The following is a 16,851-nucleotide window of genomic DNA, read 5'->3' on the forward strand; positions in this document are numbered from 1 at the left end:
CAGTCAAATACTTGTGAGGCAGATCATGCAACGCTTAAAGTGCTTCTCCAGGTACGGGCAATAAAACACGTAATGGACATACCGAGAAATATGGCACGAACTCAGGTATCATCCGGCATCTGGCCCAACGGTCTGGTCAGCCGGGCAGACCGACAACATCCTCGCACAAATGAACTTACACCGCCGCTCGGTTAGCGAAGTTATTCTTCTTCGGTTCGAGCACGTTTTGGGAGCAGGAAATGAAACTGCTGGCGGGCAAGAACTGTGCAAATAATGCACCGATAAGTTGCGGAAATTGTGACTGCAGACAGTAAATCCGACCCTTGGAAGAAGTACTGCTGCTGGCGGGCAAACTATTAACACAATTCCACCAGCAGACTAGTGGGAAAGGGAAAGATGCTGTCCACGCAAAAGGGGACGGTTGTGGTTTGAGTTTGTATTTTGTAATCAGAATTTGATGCACTGTTTGCACCGTCCAGGCAGATGCAGAAATAATTGAAACAGCTTCCAAACCATTACGTGGGGCTAGAGCGTTTGCGTGCTTGTCGCCCTGACGGAGGGATGAGTTTGTAATCAATCGAGCTAGAGGTTAGAGCATCTGATAACGGGCACTGGTGGAGATGGAGTGGAAAACTGGTTCTCTAAGCTACCGAATCAAAGTTGGTGTTGGTATTTTTGTGGGATAATGTGCTGGACGATGCAGCAGATTGCTCACGTAGCATGGGGACAGCTAGGTTGTTGATTCTAGAGTTTCAATATTGCTTTTTAAACGGTGGCCTTACAGGGTTTACCAGCATATAAAACAACTGTTCACTTGTTTATAACAATAGTCGTTTTGTATAGACACCGCTGTCTACCACTTGCTCACACGTCAGATGGTGTAAGCTACTCTGTCCAATTTAATAACACAATTTTCGCCTTCGATTAGCAACTGTCAAATTCGGCACAGTTTGTTTTGTTGGGACAAATTTTGCAAAAACCAACCATTTTCAAACACGTTTCTATTATTCAAGCAATATGCAGTGTAAACCATACATTTCAATAAATCAAAACATTAATTTTGTTAATTATACAACAACCACAAGAAACCGTGCCGAATCCGACCGTTGTGCAATCGAAGGCGAAAATTGTGTTATTGAATTGGACAGAGTAGCTTACACCATCTGACGTGTGAGCAAGTGGTAGACAGCGGTTTCTATTCAAAACGACTATTGTTATAAACAAGTGGACAGTTGTTTATTGGACTGGTAAACCCTGTATACACCACACACAGGTTAGGTGGGCGGATAGTTATCTGTTTTTGTGTGGTGTTTGTTTGTTGTGCATACCAAAGGGTCACTTGCATGGTTTCGAGCGCTATTTTCATTAGTGTGAAACCTTGTTTGTTCAATAAAAGTTTCAGCTCGGAACCTCCAAGCACACGCTGGTCAACATTGATGAGTTTATCGCTGATAACGTTCGCCCCGCTAGAAAACGGGACGGGGAAGAAAAGCCCTTGCAAAAACTGCACCACACAAAACCTGCAGCTCCTCCAGTGTGTGTGTGGGTGCACGCGATGCAATCGCATGGAAATTGTGGTGAATGCGACAAACAACATTAAAACGGAATGAAATTTAAACTCCAACAGCATCATCATTATGATCATGCAAGCACCACCCAGCGCGAGGAGGGACGGGGCTCCCCGATTGTTGTCGCAAAACGTTGTTGTAGTGTTTATTTATTTATTTGCTTCAGAAGCAGCAGCAGCAGCTGCTGCTGTACGGCAGTGGCCGGGCGAATAAATAAATAGTGAAAAAGGGGGTTGAATCACTGGATCCCTGAGTCCGTTGCACCTTTTGCACCCGGCCGGTAGCTCCACAGATTGTGCCACAAATCCTCGATGTTCGGTAGACCTCCGTTTGTAGGCCCCCTCGTCTGACCAGTGTTTGTGCAAACCTGTGGGAAAGTGTGCAGCAGTGCTTTTGTTTACTCTGCATTGTACTGTACAGGTTGTTGCGGTTTATAAATAGCAAGCAGTTTTGGTTTTATTGTATTTTATAATTTAAAAATCATCCATTGTAGTGATATTGCATACCTTTAGGTTGCAAAAGCATTTAAAATCTACAATGCAAAACACGAACACGCAAACTCTGTTGCAGACCTTATTCATCGCCGAATTCCCATATGAAATCAAATATCCGAAATTAAAACGTAGCTTCCGGGCCAAATTGGAAAGATATTGAATGGTTCTCCCCCTCTGCTAGCACGCCATTGTTCCGTTGCTGCGTGAGATAATGGCAACAATTAACAAACACTTTATTTTTCTTTCATCTCAATCGGCCCGCGCTCGATGCAATACCGTAGCGATGACCCGGAACATGTTCAGCGGAATGGACACTTTGGCTACCTTTTTTACCCTTCTGACCCTCTCTCTCTCTCTCCCTCTCTCGCGCTGTCGCATTGTGCCTCTGTTGAGAAAGGTAATTTGCAGTGTTTCAATCATTAAACGGGACACACGCGAAGATAAACCGTGACAGATACGACTACGACCAACGGTGGCAAGTGAGTGGCACGAGAAGGGTGGTAGGGGAAATGAGGGCGGGGTTTTGCATTATGCATAGAATAGTAATTGATCTACTCCGGCCGGTGCGGGAGTGAAATGAGTTGTGCATTTTTTAATGAGCACTAAAACTGTGTCATTCACAAGCCGCGCGGTATACGATTGACGCTGTATCGCGCACATGTCATATGATACGAGTATGTGTGTGTATATGCATGCAAACATACACTTTACCGATAATGCCATCCAACCTTTCTTTGTCCCCGCGCGGTGCAAGTTAAATATCGCATTGCAGCATTTAAAATGCGGCTCATTTAAAGTGCTCTTCGTGGCGCTTGCAACTGTGATTGATTGTGTGCACAAACAAGCGGAGCAAACAAATACAAAAGGGAAGCTGTCTTTGTGGAAAGCCTTTTTTGTTTTGTTTAATGAATCCATTTTTAAAGAGATAAGCATGATGGGGGGATTGTTTGTTTCTGTGCGTGATCGCGAATGAAATTAAACTTCGCCTTTGAACGGTTTGTTTATCGTTCAATCAACTGATTGTTTGGAGTAAATGTCAGAATCAATCACAGTCAATAATAATTTTCAATCAAAATACCACCCTGACGCGCACGACCTTTCCGCTAAACACGTAATGGATCCCCTCTCTTTTGGGTGGGTGAGGAAGTAATTATGAGTTAAAAATGTGACTACCACACGCCAAGGTCCAAGGTTAGCTAGGAGCTCTCCGAGCGGCAGGACCATGTAACTCAGGACCTAATTAGGTTTTGGGTGCCCTTTCCCGCCCTCCCCCTGCTGAAATGCCCCCCAAAGGGCAAACAGGGCTTGTGCTCTACTGTTCAACAGCAAACACGTCTTCCTCGTGCGGCTTATCGCGAGTTATCGTCGAACAAAAAAAATTCCTACCATCAGTTGCTTCGAGTGTCCTGTGGATGGGCCAATTAGTGTACGGTACGACACAACAACCACTTTCGTTTTGGGCTGTTGGCGTTACCGGAAGTAAACAACGTTGCTAATATGGAAAGAAAGAGAGAACGAACAGAGCACTCCCAAAGTCTCGAACTAGCCGTAGCCACATAATGAGTGTGGCACAACGTTACTGTTTCTTTCCCTTCTTGTTTGGCTGTTCCCTTCTTTTGGAGTCACCGGGGAACATTTTTCACAATTAAGCCTCAAGAATAATTGGACGTGTGTCCCTGGTTTGTGCCGACCATTCGGCGGGGAGGGGACAATGTTAACTCTAGATAAACACGAAACCAATCTTTGCCAATTCGGGATCGTGTTGTGTCCTGATCGGGGAGGTCTGGCGACACGGCCCAGCGTAGGTGATTATGGGCTTAAACGCAATGGCCGACCGACCTGGGCTGGGCGATTTATTAGTGGTCTTGGAGACGAGATAGAAAGCAGATTGTGCGCGATTGTGTGGCTGAGTTCCGGATCCCAAAAACACGAGGTAGAATTGATTGTGCCATTTAGACATCTCAGGGAAGGCCCACAGGACTGGTGGCGGTCACGTAAGGTGTATTGGGAGTGGGCTCTTTTTTTTCTCCCCGTGCGGGTTTTCCTTATCTGGGAAGAGTGATTTTGTGTCACGATTGAGTTTTTTGTGTGTGATTTTTTACACGTTTGCTGCGGGGCCCTCTGGGAGATAAGGAGACTTGCCTGCCTTAATAGGAGACAGTGGAGCTGGAGAGATTTCTGGTACGTGACCTACACGGAACGCATGCGAATGGCATCCAATTCCCCAACGGCTAGGACACAAAGGACATCTCGTCGGTTAGGTCGCGATCCAGAGGAATACACATACACACCCTTGCGGTGCTCTCTACCCTCTCGAGCAATTATCTACGCGGATAAAGACTAAAACTTTGCCTTGTTTTTTTTTCGTCCTTCGCTTCATTTTCTGGTCGGCGATAGTGCTTGCGGGCCAACTTTCTTGCAAGCTTCAATGAAGTTAGTTAGTGCGCTCGGAGTCCTCGGCCATGGAAATACACGGTGGATTACACGCTTGGGTCGCGCTTAGCTCACGGAGGACACGGGCACACTACTCTCTCGCTCTCACACTCTCACACTTTACACGGCCGCGTGAGTGATGAACGGAACGTGCGTTGACTTTGTGTCGAGTAATTTGTCGAACGGCAGGCGCCTGGGGTTTCGGTTGGCAGTTTTTTTACCACCGATCAGTCCTCCCTTCGCACCAGTACACGTTTGAATAAAGAAATCCAATGGAGAAATCCAGTGAAGCAAGCAAACCTCGTCAGTGCGAAGTGAAGAATCGACCGTTTTAATCGACGCATCATTCAGAGTGCCTGCCGAAGACGAAATGCTTGTGTAAGCGAAAGAAATCAGCGTTCCGTGGGGTGGTGGTCTTTTGTGTGTTAAAATGTCACGCCATCGGCATTGAAATTTGTACTCTGAATTGGAAACTCTGATTGGGAAGTTATTTCGGCGCTGCCTTGTGTGCTGATGGGGCGAAAGAACGCGTATTCTATCGGTTTGAAAGGAACGCAGTTGCCTTTGGCACCCACACACACACACACACACACAATGTGATGAGCCATTGTCTGCAGGGAACAAAGTGTTATGGGAGCTGGTGGATTGTACGAGCAGAAACGAGCGCAATGAGCATCCTTTTTTGTAAAACATCCCTAAAAGCGTGTAGCTTCCATTTGAAATGCTGCAAATAATGAACCGTTGTCATGTGGATTGCATACTTTTGGAGGTAATTTCGTTTCCGTGCTTAGCAACCGAAAGCGCCTGAAATTAGGCAAGCTGTTTAGCATAGCGATTAGCTTTTGTGGAGTTTGCTTCGGAAGAGTTGTTTTCTTTGTTTTCGAGCACAATTCCACTGTACGCACGAAACGCGGAATCTCATCTGCCTGCCGTTCAGCGAAAATCCCCGGTACCAGTGTGCATTTATTTGCGCCCGTCAACCACAACTCGAAACATTCAGGGCATATCGGACCGGTACCATTACTGGCGTGGGCAAATTTTACACGCCATCATTCACACCCGACAGCCCACTGAACCGGACACTTAATCTCTCCACACCTTCCAGCGTGGTTTCCGCGCGTTCGTGACTCCGCACACGGGCAGCCCGCAGGATCAGGATCAGGTTTCCACCGGGTGGTTAGCATTATATGCCGCTTTTGGGTGCTCCGGTGCACAGTGTTTAGCTCTAAAACCGAAAGCTTTCACTCGCACGGCCGCGGCAATGGGAGATAGAGAGCGAGCGAGAGTTGCAAATAAAATAAAACAACTCCAGTGCAAATACCGTCCATAAATAACTTATCATTAACAGTGCGATGCACAATTTACACAGCGCGCAGAAATATTTCTCTCTCTTCTCGGAAAGACCCCCCACCCCCTTCCCCACTGGCTTCCCGCCGGGTCGTCCGGGCGCATCCGGGTGGATCGTTGGATTTTTCGGGGTGAATTATCTTGTTTCGAGGGCTTTGCAATGTGGGCCCCACACGGCACAGCATAATATAGAGCAACACCGTCCAGTCCATAGACCATGGACAGTGCAACTTTTGACACTGTGTATGAGGGGCGTGGAAAGGGGTGGGGGGGGAGGAGTGCGGTCATAGCTGATAGCGAATAATTTAAGCAATGCTATTTTAACAGCATCCAGTGGCCACGCGGACCGGGTCGTTGAAAGCCGTTGGAAGCATTCCAAACTTGCTTTTCACCATTTTACCTTCCGAATGATTTCCGGGGGCAGCCTGATGAGTCCGGTTCTGCTTGACCTCTCTCAGCCCCCTCTGGGAGTACAATCGGGTATCGGGATGCTTGCAAAAGTGTAGTTAGGATAGTGATTTTCATTCTTGAATGACTTTCCAGTGGGTAAAGTTGGTGAAATTGTTGAGTAAAGTGTAATTGTGTACTTACGGTGTAATGCGATGGAGTTATTAATCGAAAGCACTCTGTCATGCGGATTACAGCCTTCTAGACAATTTCATTTACTTAGCGATGAAGTGCAAAACGCCTGAAGTTAGACAATCCGCAGCATAAAATAAAGCAAAGGTAAAGCATCCAATGCGCAGTACTGTACAATTACTTCAATTTTAAATAATTGCAAGATATTTTCCGCATGAAGTATTGCAAATCATAGAAGGCTCAATTTGCATCGCTTCATTTCTTTCAATAGAGACATCTTCGTGGCAGCAGTTGCTATCATCTATCAAACAGTTTTATCCTTATCTTGGTCTGGCTATGAGAATGGATGCTCAGGAATGGCCCTATGAGAATGGATGCTCAGATTCCATCAGTGTAATTGCATTTATGCATCGATCATTATTTTGCAATCCAATTTCCAATCGTGCCATTGTTTTCACTCTCCGTCCCATCTAAGTGGCTCGATTGTGCGCCCAATGCCATTGTCGGCAGCGGAAATATCACTCAAAGTGAGCATTTAACATCAAGCGGGAAGTGAGCCACTCCATTATCGTTTCCCACCCCCGGTTGTGCGATGGTATATTAATTCGCTGCTTTCCTTGTAAAACCGCTTCATCTAAGATAGTGCAGATAGCGTTCCGAGGAGGCGAAGCAGACTATATTGTACCGTATATTTACTAACAATCTTCTTTCGGTTTTGCTCTCTCTCTCTTTCTTTCACAGAAAATCAATCCACCGCTAAGGCTGCTGGGAAAGGGATTTCGCCTCGTGATCGCGAGACATGATTAAACGTACTTAAGGACGACAACATTCCGTTGCAGGAGAGCACAAAATCCTTCTTCGTACAATTCAATCCGACAATTGGCCTGACAGACCCTCCCTCCCGTTGCAGGGGATTGGGGAGTAAAAACTATTTATTTTGCCAGAGCCCCCCCCCCCCCCCCCCTCTCGGACCGGGCACGACACAATCTTGGTGCAGTGATTGTGCTTCCCGGGCGCACGGCAACAAAAGCAACATAAGAAAACACTTCAAACAAACGAACCTGAACCTTTCGGCTGGTCTGTGGACCAGCTCCGCAGGCATCCTGAGGGAAAATGAGAATGAGAGGGAGAGAGTTGGGATAAGAAACGTTATCCCAAAGCTGCAGCGAAACGAAGACAGCAACCGAATGGCGGTGGGAGGATAATAAAATACGAAACAATAACACACAACGCAACGCAAACGGCCAGGCCAGGAAAGGAAGGGCGTGCGAGAGAGAGTGGGACAGTGGGGAAAATGCTTTTGGCCGGAAGGATTTTCCATTTTCAACCCATTCCGCTCGAACGATAAGAAGATAAGGCTCCGATAACGGTGATACGATTCGTCGTCGGACGTTCGTCCGTGTCCTGTGCGCGCGCCCTCCGGGGGATGATGCTGTTAACTCGAAGCACACTGACACACACACACCGAGACGCAGTCAGCGCTCGGGTACCGGGTGTAGACGGCAGTAAAAAGATCAAACTCCCTGGAATCGGCATTGTCCGGTTGCTGGCCGGAAGTGCTGCCAGCGCTGCAAACTGACAGCTGCGGGGACGACCCTTTTCGAGACGGACGGAAATGAATGGCATCGATCGCGAGCAAGTTCTGTGTGTGTGTGTCTGTTTGTGTCGGTGTGCATTGCTTTCGCCATGGCAGATTTGCTATCGTCGGTCAGTCAAGGCAGCGCCTGTTAAGAAGAGAGCCGTCGGAGAGTGGGACAAGATCGGGCAGCGAAATTGATGTTCCTTTTATCGTTCGCCTGTTCGTGTGTCTCTCGTCGGAAGGGCCCGGTTGTGCTGGGACAAAAATACGTCCTCAAAAGAAAGGGGGCGAAGAGGGCGATCTACACCCGCAGGGAGTGGCAGCATTCGCAGGGACAATGTAACAATGATCAAACGAGTCGGTGCACGAGCGTGGTACACTATAACTGACGAAGGAGGATTGAAAAGTGCAAACAGTTGAAATAAAACTTTAACGCAGGGGGAAAGGAGAATGCTGGGGGTGCCGGATCGGGGTGATAAATAGTTTTTCCACTTGTCACTCGGCGTGGCGTGGCGTGGCTGACCAAAGTGGGAACGCTTTTCACAGTCGGTGTGACAGTGTGACAGGCTCTGTGCGGTTGGGCGTCGTCAGGTCCAAGTGGAACAATCGGCGGAGCTGACAGTGGTGCTCAAGCAATGACGTTTGCACAATTTCGAGCATTATCGGGTGCTCTTTTGTCGTTCGGTTTATCCCCATTTGTTTGCCGACAGTCAGTCCTTTTTTTATCATGTTACGACGACGCTAAATATCCTTTGTTGGTGTTTCTTTTACCTCTCGATGTTCAATACTCTTCAACCTCTTTCCTTTTTCCAGGTGTGAGCGTACTAATCGCTTCACTTTGATGTGAGCAAGTGGATTGAAAGTTTAGTGAAAAAAAGTGTGTAAAATGGTGAAAAGTGTACGATTAGGTTGAGCTGTAGCATAAACACTGTAGCATAGAGTGCGAAGGGCGGACGAAGCGGCGGGTGGTAAAGATACAGTTGGGTGTTAGGAGTGTGCTTACCCCGAGCAAAATCATCCCAGTGCTTGCGCGTGTTCCGTGACAGGACGTGGTGGGTGTGAAAAATTAGAAAACAAAGGACATTTCCCTTTGTCCCCTTATTCCCCTTTATCCTACGTCCGATTTAAGGTGTTTCGGTACGAAAATATAATTGATTCGGTCTCGGTGGTTGCAGCGTGTGTGTGTCTGCGTGTAGAAACGATTCGCGCGAGTAAAGCAAAGGACGCCCCGAAAACCGGAAAACCGAAGAGAGAAAACAAAGTGTTGGCGAATGGAATGAACCGCTTCGAAAAGTGTTTTGCTGTGCTGTGTGAGTGAGTGTGTGAGTGTTTGGTTGTTCGTTTGAAGATATTAAAGTGTCTGAACAGCGAGTTTCTCCAGCAAGGCACAACATCGGAAGGTTGTACATTGCAATTGAAGGAAGCAAGTTGTACATCGTTGTAGCAGCGGTAGCCGGCAGCAGTAGCATTTCCGAACGAGCGCGGAAACAAAATTTCAACCTACTAGTGGATGCCCGAAATGGCTGGACTGACAATTAAGGTAAGAGCGGGGAGATCGAAGGGAAGCGTTTCGAAATTATTCTTTTATACAGCTGGAGAAAGGAGGTCATAGCCGAACAAACAAACAGCGCTGACGGGACCTTGTGGAGCAGTTTCTTCGTGGCTTTCAGAGTGCCTTGCGACTAGTGGACTAGTTATCCACTACTACCTATAAACATCGTAATTTAAAACATTTCATTATACTTGTACAGCGCTATAAAACCATCTCTAAACCACTGTGTCCTTTATCCTGTCAAAAAGAAGCTTCCCAGTCAACCGCAACCAGCAAAGATGAAAGTCTCCTCCAACGTGGTTGACGTCGTCGGCGGCCACAAGTTACGAGCATGTTTATCATCAACGCTGGTTAGTGCTCGTCTCTGCTCCCTTCCCGGCCGCGATCCACTGCACCCTCGTTCGTTCGGTCGTAATTTGAATTTACAAAATGTCATCCAACGCCGGCCCGGGCCGTTGCATTTTCGTGGCAGCAAATTTGTGTGCAAATCAGCCGACCGTACCGTGGGTCAAGGGGCTCTCAAGCATCATCCGGCCCTTGTTTTGCATGCACCATCCCGTCGTCCCCGAAAAAGCTTCTTATCGGATCGGAACGATTCAGCTTCAGCGTGCACTTGGTGTCGGGGTCTGTGGCGGTTCCCGGGGCTGGGATTGTAAAACCGGACGATTAAGATTAGGACGACCACGAACAACCACGGGTAATAAAAGCAAAAAAATAAAAAGAGCACAGCCGTGACAAACCCTCAAAAGCCCGTGGATGACCGAGGATAAAATGGCTTGTCAGTGTCAGTGTGAGGAGCAGTACGCACTCCTTCCCCTAAAACAATTTGACACGCCGTTCGCCAACCAGTGTGTCGGCCACAATTCGTGATTTGTGAAGATTGAAAGGAGCAGCGAAGTGTAAACAACACCGCAACAGAGGACCCGGCGGTGGTGGTGGCCACTTTCCTCATTACAGTCGAAGGCAGGGGGGATTCAGAAAAAGGGTCCTCCGTCACTGGGTTGGCGTATAAACGCGCATCCCGGGCTTCCTTCCCAACCAACCCGACCCAAAGGCGGATGCAGTGGCTACAAACTGTCGCATTGCAAGAGACAATGCCGTTTATCAAACCGACCGTGCGGTACCGTTGCGTTGTTCCCCTTGCTCGTAAATCCCCGGAACCCCGGACAGCCTGACTTGTTGTGTAGCACTGTTTACGCTTCACACCCACCCAACGATGGAAAAATCGGGTCCAATGCTTGGGGGCAGAAAGTGCGGGGGATCGCACTGCGTACGACATCCATTGGTGTAGGATTTTTGGGGTTTATCTTTCCGCTTTAGTCGATCGAGCGACCAGGCGCCTCCATTGGAGCCGCCGTTCCGGCTCGAAGGACCATTGTTGCGGACGCATGTGCACGTGGAACAGTGTGCTGTGTGTCGAACGGGTCGAACAGTCGCAAAACGCATTCCACATCGCTCGTATATATGTGTCCTTGTGCCGCTCGAAAGCATTATGGAGACCGAAAAACGGGCAGCGGCGGCGTGCGCTGACCTGGATTTACTGCCAGGGATTTACTCACTGCATCCCACCTCCATCAACGCCCCCCCCCCTTTCTTCGTCTGGATGGCATTTTCGGGCGTTCTGCGTTGTCGTGTTCTTTTTGTGCCAGTGTCGCTTTTTTTCGGGCTAACCTCGCCAGTCTGCAACGCAGGGCACGCCATACTCGTCCTGTTGGAAAATCGTGCCATCATGCACAGGCACAATAGAAGCCACGCCACGCTCTCCTTGCACCTCCCTTGCTTCGCTGCTGTTCGAGCACAAGCGAACGTTGCTCGGAACGGTTTTGGAAAAAGGACATTAGCAAGGAGCGACTCTCGGTCCCCTCTCGGCCTCGTTTACGGGCCGTAACATTCTCCCGGCATATCGGTCCAGTCAGTCTTCGTTTTTACAACCAGGACATTTTCCTTCTCATCCTGCTCCTTCCCGCTCTTGCTTTCCGCGCTTCGATCATTGGCCAGCCTGGACTGGTGGGAACGATGCGCCAGCTAATGTTGGCCAATGTTTCGGGTTCGGGTTTGATGTGTTTTTTGCTGCTGCTGCTGCTGCTGTTGCTGTTGCGCGTCCGTTGTTTTACCACGCCGCTTTCGCTGTGTTGGCTGCTCGTTCTCGGGTGCAGGGCGGGGCGCAGATATAGTCCGTATCTCTATCGTTCGCTGGTGCACGGTCAGGCTCTATCATCTAAAGTAGATGTTGGAATTTGAGCGGTTACCGTGTAGGTCTGTCTGCGTTTTTTTTTGCTTTCTTGTTCTTCTCCCCTCTGTGCTGTGTACTTCTCTTTGCCTTCCATCGTTTGTTTGTGCTGTGTGGCGTTTCGTTCGACTTCCCAATCCCAGCGCGCACCGACGGCAGTGAAACGTGCGCAGCGGGGTCCCTTTTTGGGGTTACATTTTGCAGATGATGTTTTTCGTTGCAGTTTTGTTCGGTTGTTTTTACCCTCCCGCTCGCCGGTGCCTGTAGTATCTTTTGCTTTGAAACAGTTCTTAGCCCGCTTCGTGTGTCCTGCCGCTGCCACGGTGGGAAATTGTTTTGTTGCCAATTCCTCTCGTATCTGTCACGACTGGCCGTGATCAAATCCTCGCGTTTCACGTTCTTTTTCGGGGTGCAAATTTCATTTGCGAGATTGTAATTTTGTTGTGTTTTGTTTTGTTTGGTTTGGTCTTTCTGGTGTTTTTTTTTTGTGGCGTTTTTCGCAACTTTTGCAACGTCGCACAAGGTTCGGTTGGGAAGGAGGATTCTTTTTGTGTGCTTTCAAAGGGGTAAAAGCTGCCAGCTGGAAAGGATTACACTCTACTTTACTGAGCTTTTCGGGAAAGGGTAAAAAGCGGGTACAATGTAATCGATTCGGCTTGCCAAAAGATTGGTTCGCCGAAAGGTTCTTTCCTTTCCTTTCGGGAATGATGTTAGGAATCAACTTTTGTCTCTAAGTAGAATGTTAAAAACGAGATCAGCTCGTTTTTGTCCCCCAATTTCGGTCGATACTGTTGGAATTGCTTTAGATTAAACTTTGTGATGATTATATTTGCCTTGACTTGCCGTTGAATAGTGTTAAAACTTGCAACAGAACCATAACGAGCAAAATATGCACAACATGCCCGTTAACAACTTTATGCTTGTGCTAAAACGCCCGAAAGTATGCAATTTGTACCACAGAACAGCCTACCGTGGCCACAGCGCTTAGGCTTAGCCTACCTGCAGGCGTTTCGCCTGATGGGCCGATCAATAAAGAGATAAACCTACCTGCTCTCGAACAGGCATTTTGTGTTCGATAATTAATTCACTAACCCCGATCCCACCTAACCCCCCTCCCTTCCCTTCCTCCTCCGTCTCACTGCGAATTCACGGCACATTTTAACAGCACCATCAAAGCTGTTAATAAAGCGTAACTGCTGCTTTAGCCTTGTGAAACAACTTGCTCAAGGCTTCGCCATAAGTCTTTGTATCCCGCGATGCAGTATCCCTTAAGAACAACGAGCGAAAGAGGTTTTTGGCACACAGCAGCACAACAGCAGCAACAGCAGCACGAAAATAATGCCATCCATTTTCGGAACCGGCAGGCACTTACCTGAAGAGGATTATGAGCCACTCTTCCTCGCAGACCGCACACACACACACACACACACACATGCAGATGGCATATCTCACTCGATGCCACGACAAACAACTTTCGGTCCACCGTCTTATCGATCCTCTGCCGCTCCCGGGGCCGTTTTGGTGGACGTTTTGTGCCTGTTTGTGTTTGGCCCAACCCCCGGGAAGGTTGGGTTGTTTTTCTTTCCTGCTTCGAACTTTCCGGCTGCTCGATAAACCCAAAAAGTGGCAAAAAAAACACACACTGTCCTTCTGTGACAAACGACAACAAAAAGGCACACACACATATACAGGTATTAAGCCGGAAACGGTAGCCCTATTGCCCCGAAATGAGCCCCGAAACTCCGGACCGAGCCTCGAGCTCTCGGAGAAGGTTGCATTATTTATTTTTGCTTTTCATTCAAAATGTGTGCGCGCATCGCATTGAAAGGCCTCTCCCTTCCCCCACTCGCTCCCAGAAAGGCTCCCAGTAGGTGTTGTCCTTTTATTACCCTCGCCCTATGCTGGGAACGAGGTATGGGTCCGAAAACTTCCGTTCTCAAGCACAAGGGGCCGTGTTTTGGGGCCGGTTTGCTTGCTCATTTCGCTCACTAATCTAAATTCATCGCTACCGCCATTGTTTTGCGGGCAGAGGTCAGGGACACACTGTGAGCACTGTGAGGGAGAGTAGTGAACTGGATCGAGTTTTCCCTTCCCGCTCAACAGCTACGCTGCTGCTAGGAGAGCATGTGTGCATGCAGCTGAGCAGAACGGGGGAAAACCTACATTAGCACATAATTACCGACTTAAACTGTACTTAGGGGACGAATTAATCATCGGATTGTTTGGTATATTTCTTTCTTTTCCCCCCCCATTCGCCCGGTGAGGCTTAATGTCTGGAGTCGGTCGTTTGTCGGTTAGGAATTGTCCTGTGTGATTTTGTTTCGCCCCTCGTTTGCCCCTCAACAATCTTCCCCGGGGAGAGAGAGAGAGCGAAAAAGAAAGGGATTGAAGGGCACTTCTAACCAAATTGCGGGGATCAAAGCTGCTTTGGTTGGGCGGTGGGCTGCACATTCTCGTACCGCCTTATGAATTGCTCGGTTGAGACTAATTTTTCTCAATCATTATATTAGGGAGTGTTGCACCCCATTCCTCCAAGTGTTGCCGCATCAACCACACGATAGAAAGAGAGAGAGAGTCGCACACCGCCAACGAGTGTGGTCAGCTCGTTTGGCCAGGTTCAATCGCACTTTCGTTGCGGATACTTTGTTTTGAATTGCTAATATATCTCAATGAGCTGCGCCAGTCCGGATTTTCGGGGCAGTGTGTGCCTGGCTTGTGGCATTTGGTTCGTGCCGCTTTTCACCCCAGGTCAGGGTTTGTCGCTTGACGTGTACGGCCGGGAATCTGAAGCACGCTCTTTACAGGCCACGGTTCGTTGATTGTGTGCTTGTGAGTGTGGTGCTTTAACATTGTTTGGTGGTTGGTAACGAAATGGGAAAAGATACACCGGGCTTCACGGCACATGAATATTTAATATGTGAGTGGCTTTTCGGTTTCCTTCACTTCAAGTGTCGTGTATTAATTTACAGCCCGAAGGAAGACTGCACGAAAAAAAGAGCCCCCTTTCCCTCAAACTCTATTACTGCTCAAGCAGTCGCAAAGACTCATTAGAGCGACATGAAGTGTAATTGAATCAAGGTGGTACTCGAGTTGAATTCAATTTCATTTAATGACATCCTGCAACTCACACCTCCTCTCACCTGCCCACACAGATCAACGAACCTTTAACTGTCGGTCAATCTGGAGAATACCTTTCATACGCCAAAAAACCGACTTTAATAATTATTCAATGCACCCTGTCTGTGGGACGGCTAATCGAGTTAGCATTTAAAGTACAACTCCGTCCGTGCGTCCGTCCATCCGTCAGAACGTACGAGCGTGTGCTGATCGTGAAGATTGAACGCGTGTAAGACGGCGCGATAAGAGCCCCCATTTGGGCCTGCCAAACAAAGCGCTGCCATCGTCAGAACCTGTCACTTATCATAATTAAATCTTGCTCATCCGGTTTCATTCGCCAATGACGGGCTTACCGGAAGTTGTGCGTGCGAGCGAGCGAGCGAGCGAAAGCGTTCATTAAATTATTTATCTCTACCATCGTGAGTTTTGTTTGTAGCTTTCTATTGTTCGGGGTGAGTTTTGCAGGGAAGTTTCGGGAAGCACCGACGTCCCGACGCCAGTTCTATGGCCCCCTCCCCCGTGTTCAGCGCACTTTGCAAGCTGGTTCGGGTGCATGTGAGAGTGTCAATAAAACCGTGACAGTCTAACATATCTTATCAATTTTATTGTGCACCGGGAGCGAGAGCTTTAGCTCTGTAAGACGCTAGACCGTAAAAGATCGTCTTACTGCTCCTGCTGCGCCGTTCGGTGCGCCATTTCGGAAGTGTAATCAAGTTCGACAGGCAGCAGTCGGGACGGCATCGGCAGTCGATTTCAATTTTCCAACGTCAACCCCGTTCCCGGTAGGGTTCACCTTCCACTTGCCCCGGTCCATTGCCGCACCCCGATCCAAGCAGGAGGAAGGATGCAGTCCTTAGGAATAGTCGCCGACGCTCCTGGGAGAATACATAACGACGACTTCCGCATTTGCGAACGAAATGCTTCGGTTTTCAATCCGAGACACCGAGAAGCGCTGAAGCTTACAGAAGAAGAAAAAAATGTCTTGATTCTGAGGTGGGCACCGACCACCGATGATGTGGCTCTGTGTGTGTGTCTAAACGACAGCTACAGAGCGTAAGACAAGAAGCAACCGTTTGGAAACAGTTTTCAGTTTGCAGTTGCTGAATGTTGCTTGCTTTTCTTTTTGTCCTCCCTTGGCTTTACCCCTTTTCAACACAGGAAAAAAAGCCAAAGCAAATGGTCACAAAAGCGTCCCGAAGCCGCCCTCTCCCGCACCCTAATTTCCCGGGAGCTTTCGGCCCGGCTCAATCGGAGCCAAATAAATCGAACTTTGGTTGGCAACCGTTGGTGATGGACTGGCACTGGATACTGTGCACTTCCGAATTCCCTCATCAACCGCAGTTGATACAAAGTACACTGACGGCGGAGTGAGGAGTAAGGAGGGTTGTGCTACTTGTGGGACTCAGTTTTTCCAATTTTCCTCCCCATTCGCCCCGCCTTGCCCCTTGCGTCGTAACCAGCCAGTCTCCCATGGGGCGGGTTCGAGCGAACGTCCTTGCTAACTGCGCGTCATCACGAAACTGCTGCTGTCCGGAGCTGTCTCGGATAATAAAATCGAATACGATGGAGCAAAATAGCGGAGCCACGGATCACGGGTTTTTTCGATGATGGTTTTCGGTGCAACTTTGTGTGTGTGTGTGTGGTGTGTGTGTGTGTGTGTGTGTGTGTGTGTGTGTGTGTGTGTGTGTGTGTGTGTGTGTGTGAAGGCCATCTAGTGGATAAATTACGTTGCTTCTTCTGCGCTCCGCTTGCTCACCAGCAATGCATTTCGCGGTCTGTCAGTTGGATTTTTGCTTCTAGGAGCTATGAAAGTGTATTGTAACGTTGATGGCGAAAGTCGACAGGTATTGGAATAGTTTGTGGAAAGAAGGAACAATGCATCACACACATCAAATCAGAACAGAAGAAGCTACACACTCATTGAGATGCTGTGTGATCCCTTTGTCAGTAAG

General features: G+C 48.4%; 1 protein-coding gene across 28 annotated transcripts in view; it reads left to right on the forward strand.

Annotated features, from left to right (window-relative positions):
• The window catches only part of LOC121592895 (glucose transporter type 1), a 172,973-nt gene that overhangs the window by 83,630 nt on the left and 72,492 nt on the right, over positions 1-16,851 (forward strand). For all 28 annotated transcript variants that reach the window (XR_006004706.1, XR_006004707.1, XM_041914767.1 and 25 more), the window contains one exon: positions 8,814-9,540. Coding sequence is in view for 1 of the 28 variants with exons in the window: in XM_041914794.1 (XP_041770728.1) it covers positions 9,511-9,540 (30 nt within the window). In the remaining 27 variants the exon portion in view is untranslated. The remainder of the gene's footprint in view (positions 1-8,813; positions 9,541-16,851) is intronic.

Source organism: Anopheles merus, chromosome 2L, assembly GCF_017562075.2.
Source record: "Anopheles merus strain MAF chromosome 2L, AmerM5.1, whole genome shotgun sequence".
Classification (NCBI taxonomy): Eukaryota; Metazoa; Arthropoda; class Insecta; order Diptera; family Culicidae; genus Anopheles; species Anopheles merus.